At 43.8% G+C, this 12,533-nt stretch overlaps 1 protein-coding gene across 6 annotated transcripts in view; it reads left to right on the forward strand.

The window, feature by feature from the left end:
- The window catches only part of NRDC (nardilysin convertase), a 92,590-nt gene extending 80,213 nt beyond the window's left edge, over positions 1-12,377 (forward strand). For all 6 annotated transcript variants that reach the window (XM_025991838.2, XM_025991839.2, XM_072723980.1 and 3 more), the window contains 12 exons: positions 175-325; positions 2,822-2,949; positions 4,495-4,657; positions 6,250-6,281; positions 6,520-6,658; positions 8,552-8,599; positions 8,888-8,940; positions 9,361-9,444; positions 10,169-10,259; positions 10,462-10,578; positions 11,457-11,546; positions 11,687-12,377. In XM_025991838.2, coding sequence (XP_025847623.1) covers positions 175-325; positions 2,822-2,949; positions 4,495-4,657; positions 6,250-6,281; positions 6,520-6,658; positions 8,552-8,599; positions 8,888-8,940; positions 9,361-9,444; positions 10,169-10,259; positions 10,462-10,578; positions 11,457-11,546; positions 11,687-11,881 — 1,291 coding nt within the window. In that variant the 3' untranslated portion in view covers positions 11,882-12,377. The remainder of the gene's footprint in view (positions 1-174; positions 326-2,821; positions 2,950-4,494; positions 4,658-6,249; positions 6,282-6,519; positions 6,659-8,551; positions 8,600-8,887; positions 8,941-9,360; positions 9,445-10,168; positions 10,260-10,461; positions 10,579-11,456; positions 11,547-11,686) is intronic.
- Positions 12,378-12,533: the final 156 nt, after the last annotated feature.

Raw genomic sequence — 12,533 nt, forward strand, 5'->3', positions numbered from 1 at the left:
GTCCTTGGCAAACTGTATTTACTTTTGCACTCAGTATACAGTTTTATATTCTGGAGTAGTGTAACCACTGTCTTTGTAAAAGTAGTATAACCACTTTGTTTCCTACTCCAAAGCATGTTTGTTCGTGTTTATTTCTTGCCAATTAATGATGCTGTTTTCACTTTATATTCTCAGTGTGGTCCTCTTTGATATCTTTGTCAATATCCTTACCCATAACCTTGCTGAACCAGCTTATGAAGCAGATGTGGCACAGCTAGAGTATAAGTTGGTAGCTGGAGAACATGGTTTAATTATTCGAGTGAAAGGATTCAACCACAAACTACCTGTAAGTACAGGTGTTCTGTTTTGCTCGTAGAGAGCTTTAGATTTTGTTTGTTGCCCCTAAAGCACCAATCATAGAGGCTTATGCATGGATTGCTATACATAGAAAGAAATGTTTGTTAATGTAGGTTATCGTGTTTTCTTGGCTGGTGACAGCTATTCTAACTTGGGCCACACATAAGAGCAACATCTATTCATTAATTACTAGCAGTGCATGCAATGTAGCCTGTGCTTCAGGCTTGATTTCACTTCCTTTTGCTGTCAGTTTCTCAGTGGCCACCACTGGCATTTTGGACTGGTTTGAGATTAATTTCATACTCACATGGTAATAAATTTAAAGCACCTGGAACATTGCCTGACAGAGTAGAAGTCAAGTGTTTGTATCCTTCCAAGCTCTTCCTTCACTCTGTCCCTTTGTTTCGGGTATGTGTTGTATTTTCTTTCTAAATTTAGGAGCCTTTGAGAAACATGATCTATACCTTGTCAGTAATTTATCTTTTGATAAGGAATGTTTCAGTGTTAACTTTGTCAAAACTTCATAAGCAAAAGGAGAGATAACATGGAATGCTGGCTAAGAGGGATAGACCATTAAATACCAGCTAAAATAATACAGTATATCCAACAACAAATGTTATATCTTGATTTCTTTTGTAGAACGTATATCAAGATTTAGGGAACTAGGTTCAAACAAGAAAAAAATCTGGAGCAAAGTACCTGGCAGAAATTAGAACTGCACTAAGAGGCCTCTGTGTCTTAGCAAAAACCCGAGAGGACAGTATAGTTCTTTTCTTTATACCCTTGCCCTAATCATCTTCCCCAGAGAACAAAGATTGGTCTTAGGAGGAGACATTGTAGAATATTTGACTTTTGTCAATCTTCAGAGGCCTTAATATAATATAGCTTAAGGTCCACACAGATTAAAGCCTAATACATTGGTTGTCATTTAGGAGGTATATTTTAGAATTACCTTGGGAGCTTTTTAAAAATATAAGCCATAGGGGATCCCTGGGTGGCTCAGCGGTTTCACGCCTGCCTTTGGCCCAGGGCGTGATCCTGGAGTCCCGGGATCAAGTCCCACGTCGGGCTCCCGGCATGGAGCCTGCTTCTCCTTCTGCCTGTATCTCTGCCTCTCTCTCTCACTCTCTCTCTCTCTCTCTCTCTCTCTATGTCTATCATTAATAAATAAAAATAAATCTTAAAAAAATAAGCCATAGACAAGTATTTGAGACTCTTAATTTTATGAAGCTTACCTAGCCTTCATATTAAAACCTGGCATAGAATCTATAAATCTCTCTCTTTTTCTCTCTCAACCTAGACACCAGTTTCACCTATATAATAATAGATTCAGACATTTTAAAAATTTGAAAATTAAATCCAATAATGTAACAGAAAGAAAAATTCATGTGACCAAAAGGTAGGAATATGAAAGGTTTGTTGCTCAGTATTTGAAAGTTGCTGAACACAAATCATTATAACAGTTCAAACGGAACATTAGATGAATAAGTAATAAATGCCAAAAAAATCTGATAAATTAAGTGGGCATTCTTAATAAGAAGGAATAGAAGGAAATTAGTTAAATACAATAAATACAAACCTTCATGGGGGGGTTGCCTGGCTGGCTCAGTTGGGATTGATCTCGGTTGGGATTCTCAGTTTGAACCCCATGTTGGGTTTAGTGATTATTTTAAAATACATGTTCCATTACATAGTATCCAGAAAAACAAAATAGGAATAAAAAATACAAAATATCTAGGAAGTAAAAAAAAAATTTTACTTCCTGCTGCCTAGGGAGCCTGATGGGAGACGGATCATAACCTGAGCAAAAGGCAGATACTTAACTAAGTCACCCAGGCACCCCAAGTCTCTGAAGTGTAAAAAATAATGCGATGTGACTGACTGGTCACAAGATCAGTATCAACATCAGTGGTTATTTTTTCCTGTAGTAACGATAACCATGTAGAAATGGATAGAAAAAACATTGTATTATTACAATATTGAGAAAAACAAAATACCTAGGAATAAAGAAGAGTATAGAATTTATGTAAAGAAAATTAGAAATCTTACTGAAGCATATTATAAAGACTTTAAGGGAGAGACTCATCATGTTTCTGGATAGGACAGCTTGATAGAAAGTTATCATTACCAAAATTAATATATAAATGTAATGTCCTCCCAGTTAAAATCACATTTAGGTGAAGTGGAGAGCTGAATAAAAAAATTATTTATTTGGAAGAAAAAAGTGTTTAAGAATACCCATGAAAATTATTAAAAAGGAAAAAAAGGAATCACTGTTCCAAAGTTTACAATTATTGAGGATTTTAGCTCCTGAAGATTCTTCGAATCACCAGTACTTCTCATTTCTCCTACAAATACCTGTTACCATGCTGGGCCACTGGTAAACACCAATGGGAAACAGGTTTCACCCCCACCCCCCACCTCTGCCCCCAACCCATGGATTTCGTGCTTCTCCATTTAAAGTGCTTGTTTCTTTTCTCTTTAGCTACTATTTCAGCTCATTATTGATTACTTAGCGGAGTTCAGTTCCACACCAGCTGTATTTACAATGATAACCGAACAGTTGAAGAAAACCTACTTTAACATCCTCATCAAGCCTGAGACTCTGGCCAAGTGGGTATACATAGTATCAGCTTGTATTTTGAAGGCCTGAAGGTGGTCAAAGTGGTTTGCCTTTCTAGGGGTTAGGTGTGGGGAATGAGGCTATGGTTTCAGTGCTGTTTTTCAGACGAATTAGAATTGGCTGTGGTTTAAGAAACCATCAATTGGGTGATAGGATTTCTAACCCAGCTTAAATAGGTGTGAGAAGGACTAAAATAAGCCTGCTTACTATACTTAGAGGGGAACAATAAACAAGGGCATTTTTCCCCAAAGTTTGTAAGTAAATAAGTTAAAGAAGTGCTGGCCCTGTGGTAGCTCAAAATTGCTTTACTACTGGTTTTAGTATATTGGGTAACTGAGTTAAACTGCTTAACCCATCACTTATTTGGCAACTGCAACTATCCAGAATTCAGCCAAGTTTCCAAAGGAGAGCAAAAAGGCTTCTGACAGTGTGATTAAAGCCTCCACTCATAACCCCTTGGGTCGTTTCATTAGAGCCTGTTCTTTTGTCCAGGGTTAATGGTAGTCGAGAGGTACCTCTGTGTGAATCAAAAAAAGCACCCCTTTAGGGTGCCATCTGTCAACAGGGGGAGAGCCTTTGTGGGAGGGAGAAGAGAGTCCTCTCTGAGCAGATAGCCCTTTGTGCACATGGCTTGCAAGCCCCTGTGTTACTCCTTGTGGGCATCTATAAATGGCAAACAGCACAAACATATGTAGAGGCCCTACTTTTGACACAGTTACAAAGGAGCCCGTAAGTGAACAGAATTCAGAAGCAAGGCAGGTGGCATTTAAGAGTCAGACCTGTAATAACTGATCTGGTCACAAAAAGTCATAAAAAGTCGTAAAAACTAATAACCAGATAGAAATTGGAAAGGACAGTCATCTGGAACTATCAATATGATGAAAAATAGCTCTGTATCCAATAACTCCTGAATACTAGCTTATTAAAATATAGTAGACTAATAATTATACCTCTTTATTGGAGATTTGTTATTTGCTAGATATAAAAACTATATATATATTTAACTCTCTCCCAAACCCTATAATAGTAGCCATTATTACTTACCATTTTTCAAATGAAGAAATTGAGTCACAGATGTTAAGTAACTAGCCAAGTACAAATAGTTTAGTGTGAGGAGAGAGGGAAGTTTAGAGTGGGGAGGCAGAATAGGGGTTGGTCTGATTCTGGCCTAGAGCCACTACGAATACTGTGTTGTCACTGTAGTCATAGATATCTATAATACTGGCCTCTAGTAATTAACAACATGCTAGTGAGATTTCAAATAAATAGTAATGATTCTAAATTGGAGTGTGATTCATCTGGCAACTAACGTGAAATATTTTACTTTGCCACTAAGATAAGTGAGTTGTACCAGTGAGCAAATCGATGTATAACTTTATATGTGTATTTTTAAGTGCTTTTTGGTGATTATCTTAAGTTATGATAGAAATTGTGTCTCTTCAAAAACATGTCATCTGTAGAAATTGAACCAAGTCTTTTTTTTATCTTAAAATTTATTTCAAAACAATGAAACTTTTTTTCTGCCCTCTGAATAGAGATGTGCGGCTCTTAATCCTGGAATATGCCCGTTGGTCTATGATTGACAAGTACCGGGCTTTGATGGATGGCCTTTCCCTTGAGTCTCTGCTGAGCTTCGTCAAGGAGTTCAAATCCCAGCTCTTTGTTGAAGGCCTGGTACAAGGAAATGTCACCAGCACAGTGAGTGTGAGGTGTTGTGTTGTTATTGGTTAAGTCTGAATGCTCTTGTGGGCTCTGGAATTGCATTAGTTCTGCAAAAAGGGAAGCTCTGTAGTCTTGACAGGTCAGAGTTGTCATAGCACAGCCATCCTGATACTGGGCAAGACTTTCTTCTTGAAGAAGACTGCTGGTAATGGACAGGGCTTTGAGTGAAACAGATGTGGTAAATATACGGTATTCGTTACTTGTTGAAGATGGTGTGTGGAAACAACAGTTTAATATAGAGATTGAAGTGGGAGCTCTGGGGTATGGTGAGGGATGTCTACACATGCACACGGGTAGTCAAAGTCATAGAAACAGAAAGTGGAGTGGTGGTTACCAAGGGTTGGGAAGATAGGAAGCTGGGGTTTTATGGGTATAGAGTTTCTTTTTTGCAAGGTTCTGGAGTTCCATTTTAGAATACATATTGTAAGTATATTTAATGCTACGTAACTGTCAGTAGTTAAGATTCTAAGTAGTTAAGATTCTAAATGTTATATGTTTTATGTGTAACACACACACACACACACACACACACACACACAAAATGAGGCTAAAGATGTTGAAGCCTGAGGTTAGGCAAAGTGAATGAATAAAGAAATAGGTAGAGGATGGCCAAAACTCAGTGACTAATTAGATGTGGAAGTGAGAGGAGGGAGGGTCTAGGATGATGCCTGGATTTCTTGCTTGAACCAGTGGGTTGGTGGAAGAGTAGGAAAATAGTAGATTTGGGGGCATATGAGGAGTTTGTTGTGATACATATTGAGTAGGATAGTTCTGTGGACCTTGTAACCAACTGAGGCCTCTTCTGGCCCAGAATGGTTGTTTGGGACTCTCCCTAAATTTATTTGGCTATTGACCATCTTCCTTCATGGCTTCCCAGTTTCTCGGGACTGGCCCTTTGATGGGATATATAACTGGCCACTCTGGAGACTGGCTGCTGTCTCCTCTCTACTTCCACTCCGTCTTTATCCCTCAGCCCCGAAACTAGCCTTCATTTCTTTCCTTCCCACAAAAAGAAGTTTAAAAGCAGGATAGCTACCTGCTTTTCTGAGCATGATGAGAGTACTGGGCAGGGGATCCTTTTGGTCTAGAGGACTTAGTACCATGAGTTGCTCCAGTAGAAACCACTGTAGAGATGAGCAGACCCCTCCCTACACCCCCCATTTTATAGGTAAGAAAACAGAAGCCTGGAGAGGGGAGAGGCTGCACTCACTTAGTGTTCTGTGTTATTCTGTTGCTCTGTGCTGGGTCTATATTTGTAGACCGAGGTTTTGAAAACATAGTCACAAGTGTCATAGAGGACGCGGCCTAGTGGGCTAAACTGGGCAGTTAAGTTTGACCACGTCACAGTGTGCAGGTAAACAGTGTCAATGGGAGAACGGAGGAGCAGCTGGTCGATTGAGAGCCGCCTAATATTCAACAATCATAATCAGTGTGGTTGGCAGACTAGATCTGCTTTCATACTGCTATCCAGGGTTTCTCGAAGAATTATAATATTGATATTAGTTGGTTCTGAGTGCAATTAGGGTCAAGAGAGCCTGCTATAGTTATTTTTTTCTTTTGCCTCCTAGGAATCCGTGGATTTCCTGAAATATGTTGTTGAGTGAGTATTGCTTTGAGTTTTCTCTGTAGGACCTTCCTATTAGCATGAAGGCTTTGAGCCACAGCTCAGTTACCGCTAAATCCACAATGAATGGTGCTCCCTGTGTTCGGTCTTCTGGCTATGTAAACAGAGTCCCTCAGAAGGGACTGTGGATGGCCGGATGCCCTCTTCACAGTCGTCTTCGGGTGAGGGGAAGAGGGGAAAGGCGCTGCTCAGTGACCCACTCATTCTTTTGCAGCAAGCTGAACTTCATGCCCCTGGAGCAGGAGATGCCTGTGCAGTTCCAGGTGGTAGAGCTGCCCGGTGGCCACCACCTGTGCAAAGTGAGAGCTCTGAACAAGGGTGATGCCAACTCAGAGGTCACGGTGTACTACCAGGTCAGTTGGCTCCTTTATACACAGCCATCCTCGTGCCTAAGACTGGTAGGGCACTAAGCTTGGTGGAAGGTCGAGTACCCGGGAGTAGTGACCCTATGACTTTCAAGGCCCTTCTGCGGTTACCTCTGTGGTTTTATCCATAGGGTCATTTGTCCTCTTGAAGCAATTGCACTTAAAAATTGCTCCTGTTAGCGAAATGGATCCTTTCTCAATCCCAGTGCTTCGTCGAATCATTCAACTACTAGTCCAGAGGGACAGAGACTGAAGAGTGGTTGGAAGTTCCTATGTGCCCTCCTGATAGAACCCCAAGTGGCAGGACGACATTTGTTAAAAGGACAGTTTTGAAAAAGAGACAAAAGCAAACATAACCAAGCCATCAATATATAGCAAAACAGAGTGACTAACCAGAATCGTAATAAAAAGTTTCAAAGCATCTGAGATAAAGGATTTATCGCCTGTTTTGATGAATCTGAGGTCCAGAGTCCTTTACTTACCTGAGGTGTGTGGGGCTTAAACCTGTTCCTTTTGTCCTCAGATCCTGTGTTCTTTCCACACCATTCTAGAAAGGCGGGATGGGGCTTAAAATAGGAGCTTTGCAACAGTCTCACTTGGCCCATAGCTTGTGGTTAGTCCCACTTACTTCTAGAACAGCTGGGACCTGTGCCTGTCCAGACTGATCTCAGACTTCTTAAACTCTGTGGTTCCTAGGTGTCCTGCAGTAGGAAGTAACTTCTCCATCAGGCCCTGTGACGATCTCCCTGGTCTGGGCTTTGGGCAGGGGTATATGGCCTTACTGTCTGTTGCCTTGTCCTTTTATTGTGTTTTTGGCCCTGAACTTATGGCTTTCCATAGAGACCCAGCTTGTGTGTGGAGCCCTTCACCCTCTGGCTGTAGTTACTTTGTTTTTATCCAGATTCTCAGCTTATTTGAAGCTGAAATGACTACCAGCCTCCCTCCCCTCCCCCCCCCCAAAATTCATAAATGGTATGGCCTGGCCCTGTCCACATTTCCAGTGTTTCTGCTGTTCAAAATCCATAGTACTTTTCCCGTTTAGGTGAGATTTCATATCGCAAGACCATGTCTATTGAGGTGCTTTCTATCAGTTACCTCTTAGCACTGGCTTCTAAAACAAACTGCTTTCCTTAGGAAACCACTTCCCTCTTCCCAGAGAGCATCTTGAACAGGAAATCTCCTTGCCTGACTAAACAGGACTTGCATGGCACATAGGCTTTCAGCCCCTTCCTCTAGTGAAGTGGCAAGGAAAAGAAATGGGTCTGTTAGAGGAGCCTGACAGTGGGGTGTACTAGCAGCATCCTTGCTTGTTGGCTTCCTGCCCCCTTTCATTCTAACCATGTTATTTTGCTACTCTCCAGGAGAGCCGGGATGTGGTCTCCCAAGTGTGGTATCTGCCTTTTAGGTATTTCTCTTATCAGCTGTTTTGGCTCCCTCTATATGACCTTAGAAGCTTCTGTTCATACCCTTTCTGTCTGAGGAATAGGTCCAGATATCCTTCATTGATCCCAAATATTTCCTGCTTTTCTCCTTAGGACCTTGACTGCAAATACTTGACTTTAGGTTTGGTCCTTTGGGTTCTTTGGGCAGGAGCTGGCAGGTTGGGTATTACTGGACTCACCTCATGTTGGCCTGCAAGGGCCAAGAATGCAGATAATTGGGCATAATTTCTGTCCTCACAGGCCTACTAGTCTAGTGGGAAGGCACATGTATAAAAAAAATTGTTGAGAATATGGCAGCAGAGTGTGTGATCACTTCTCTTGGGGCAAGAGAAGAATGGGATGGATACCTGAGTAAAGTGGTTGCCAAGAATAGCTGGATTCTTCAAAAGTCCCATAAGCCATTGGATTGTCAGTTGGTCTGACCAACCTCTCCTTTCAGTCAGGTACCAGGAGTCTGAAAGAATACACTCTCATGGAGCTGCTCGTGGTAAGTTGTAGTAAAGGAGAGTTGAAGTGTTCAGAAGCCCTTGACCCACTCGGAGGACGGGCCTTTCGGGAGCGAGGGGCTCGGGAGGGGTCAGAGGCCTGTTTGTTGGTGAGATGGTTATTTTCATATTCTCTTCTGATATGAGCATGGACAGGGGGCTTGGGCGATTTAGGAAGAAGGGAGTAGGGAGGCTGGACTTCGGGGTGACGTGGAACACTTGGGAGTTAGAAGTGGACCGCCTTTCTCTGCTGGGAGGAGTTGGGCTGATGGGTATATGTTGAATTACAGATGCACATGGAAGAGCCTTGTTTTGACTTCCTTCGAACCAAGCAGACCCTTGGGTAAGTCTGCTGGCGAGAGCACCGAGCTCACATGAAGGTCTGGGGCTTACTTTGCAGGCTGAGGTTTACCAGATACCCTGACTGAGCAGCCTCTCAGAGCTTACTGGTCCTTCCATGCTTTAGAGTCATACCGACTGGTCAGAACTTCTAGAATTTGCATCTTGAACCATCTATGATCAGGTTTTGTTTGGTCAAGTTTCAAAGATTGACAAGGAAAAAAGTTAGTGTGTAGTCCTCAATTCAGGAGGGGGCTGGACACCCTAACCTGAAAATGAAGTAGATGCATACACATTTGCGGATTTTCTTTCAGGAGTCAGGTCCAGTCAGGATGTATAGAAACCCTTCCCACTCATCCGTAGCTTCTGAGGGCGGGGCTCTGGGAACTGCCTGAGTTCACAGAATTTTTCATTCTGGCTGTAGGTACCATGTTTACCCTACATGTAGGAACACATCTGGGATCCTAGGATTCTCTGTCACCGTGGGGACTCAGGCAACTAAATACAAGTGAGTAGATGGGCCCAGCTATTATTATTCTTGGCCTGGAGAGGGGGTTATTGGCACGTCCTTTAAACCTCAGGAACTGGGATCCCTGGGTGGCTCAGCGGTTTAGCGCCTGCCTTTGGCCCAGGGCGCAATCCTGGAGTCCCGGGATCGAGTCCCACATCGGGCTCCTGGCATAGAGCCTGTTTCTCCCTCCTCCTGTGTCTCTGCCTCTCTCTCTCTCTCTATCATAAATAAATAAATAAATCCTTAAAAATAAATAAATAAACCTCAGGAACTCTGATCTAGTAGGGTTTGCTTCACTTAGTCACAGCTGTGGAGGGTGGGGACAGAGGGTGGGTCGTAGGTGGCCTGATGCGGGACGGATCAGTGGTGGATCAGTGATGGTTCCAGGGGCTGCAGGGCTTGTCAGTGTTTCCTCTCTCCAGGGGAGCCCAGCACAAGCAAAGCACAGGTGCCTGACTCAGCACCTAGGCTAGAACCAGGCAGGGGACGAGCCTCGCTGGGTCGTGCTGTGGGGCGGTCGGGCTTGGTTGGTCACCGCTTCAGTGCTGAGGGGCTGGGTCCTTTGCTGTTCTGTTCTCTCACTCAGCTTAGAGGAAGAGGGCTGAGGCCGGGGAAGAAAATACCCCAGTCTCTTTCCTAGAAACATGCCGCAGCCCTTTTTCTCCTTTGCGTTCTGCTTGAGGCCAGGTTTCTGCTGACTTGTCATTGAACGTGTTTTCAGTTCTGAAGTTGTTGATAAGAAGATAGAAGAGTTTCTTTCCAGCTTTGAGGAGAAGATAGAGAACCTCACTGAGGATGCCTTCAACACCCAGGTGCGTGTGCTGGTGTGGTCTTTTGTTCCTTTGGCTGGCTCTTGAGTTTTGTAGCCCCACCTGACTGGACCGTGTCTCCTAGCTTCGTCCCTCCCCGTCGTCACGCTGGCAGGTCTGTCACAAACCAGACTGAACAGGACCAAGTGTTCTGGGACGATTGGGGTGATGCTGTACCTGAGGGTCTCTCTTTTTGATGGAACAGGTCACAGCTCTCATCAAGCTGAAGGAATGTGAGGATACCCACCTTGGGGAGGAGGTGGACAGGAACTGGAACGAAGTGGTGACACAGCAGTATCTCTTTGACCGCCTTGCCCATGAGGTAGTAGGAAGTTTTGAGAATCAGAGTCCTGACTGGGACTCCTGATTTTCTAAGAGTCACACTGCCAAGCAAATCAATATTGTGTGGAAGAGAAACCCGGGGTGCTCACCTAGGTTTGCTTATTGCAGACCATCTAGGTTTGCTTAATCAAATCTTGAATTTCTAGATGGGTTGTCTAGCACCGTAGACAGCCAAGCGATGCCCAGTTTTGTATTGGTATTTTTTTGTGTAATATACTTGTTTTATATTTATATTGAGGCTCACTACCAGATTTGTAGAGGAAAAAAACAGGTTCTACTCTTCTGGTCTTTATGGAATTTCTCTCCAGGTTTATTGATTCTGGGTGTAGGTCTTTGACAACTTCTAGCCCAAAGTAATAAAACCCACAAAAAGAGCTTTGGGACCTGCAGTGTAGGGCGCTCTGACAGTGTAACCCTCCATGGTGGAGTAGAAAAGGACAGTGAAGCAGAAAGGCCATTTAACAAGAGGTTTCAGCACAGCTCGTAAGCGCTCCAGTTTTCCTTGTGGGACAACCAAGTTCTCTTCCTGTGTTTCCACCGCCCCTGCCCCCGTATCCTCTCAAGGCGGAGTGTACAGTTAGCACGCCCCCCAGAGGCGGCACTGACGCGGTGGCGGATTTCGCCTGTGTGCTCCTCCGCTGTAATGAGGGCGTCGCTACCCTGTTTGCCAGGGCTATTGCTGTGAGACACGAGGGTGTCACAGTCTCGTTTTCATCTTTCTCTAGAAGGTATAAAGGATATGCTCAGGTGCTGAGCAGAACCAAACCCAGGGGGTGTGGGAGTTTAATAAGACCTTTCCAGAAAATGCATCACTTGTCTTTTATAGCTTTCTTTCCTATCTTCCCTCCCCCCTGTAAGATTGAAGCACTGAAGTCCTTCTCAAAATCTGACCTCGTCAGCTGGTTCAAGGCTCACAGAGGACCAGGAAGTAAAATGCTCAGCGTTCACGTGAGTATGGTTGCCACGCTGGCTCCAAGCCTTTAGGTTAGCCCTGCAACATTCCCTGAGCTTGGGCTGGTACTAGACATTCTGACCGGTTTTTGCCCGTATCTGGTGAGCCTAGTTCTCAAGTCTTTGGCTTCTTTCAGGTTGTTGGATTTGGGAAGTATGAGCCAGAAGAGGACGGCTCCCCTTCGGGTGAGGAGTCCCACTCTTGTGAAGTGATGCAGCTAACCTACCTGCCGACTTCCCCCTTGCTGGTGGGCTCCACCATCCCCATTACCGACATCAGGGCTTTCACATCGACACTTAGCCTGCTCCCCTACCACAAAATAGTCAAATAAACTGCAGTCTCGTTGGCCTGAAGCATTGTGTATTTAAAAATGTGTTGGTATCTTATGAAGTTACACTACTACTAGTGCCACTGAATTTTTGCACTGCCGTCATAGAACTTGATTTACACTCCTACCCCCCACGTTGTGAATCAGAAACCACGGGTTACCCTAGGAGCTGGCAGAGAGCAGCAGCTGTGCCAAGTGCGACCAGAAAGCTTGCTGGAGCACTTTGAGAAGCCCTGGCCTGTCCTGGTTCTCAGCTGGAGGACCCCGTTCTGTAGGGGAACTCTGAGAGGCCCTGTGTAACCCAGGTCTTAGTGCCTAAGTGCTAGGTGCTAATACGTGGTGGTGGTTTTTTTTTTTTAATGTATTTTTAAATAAAGACAGTTCTGTAATGCCCTTCTTCAGAACGAGCCATTTGCTACTGTAGCATTCTTTTTTGTTTGTGGGGTGGGAATCTAAAACCCTCTTCCTAAACTAAGGCAATAAAATATTTTTGGATAAATGTTGGGAGCCCTATGTGTGCTGTATGAGAATTCAAGGGACTCTGGAGAATAGCCTGGTGGGAGCTAAACACCGAGCACAGAGTTCATGGGAGGGCTGAGAAGAAGGATGGACCCTCCACTGCTTCAGGAGAGTCCTTGTGTAAAGCTACTTAGCT

This window comes from Vulpes vulpes, chromosome 10, assembly GCF_048418805.1.
Source record: "Vulpes vulpes isolate BD-2025 chromosome 10, VulVul3, whole genome shotgun sequence".
Classification (NCBI taxonomy): Eukaryota; Metazoa; Chordata; class Mammalia; order Carnivora; family Canidae; genus Vulpes; species Vulpes vulpes.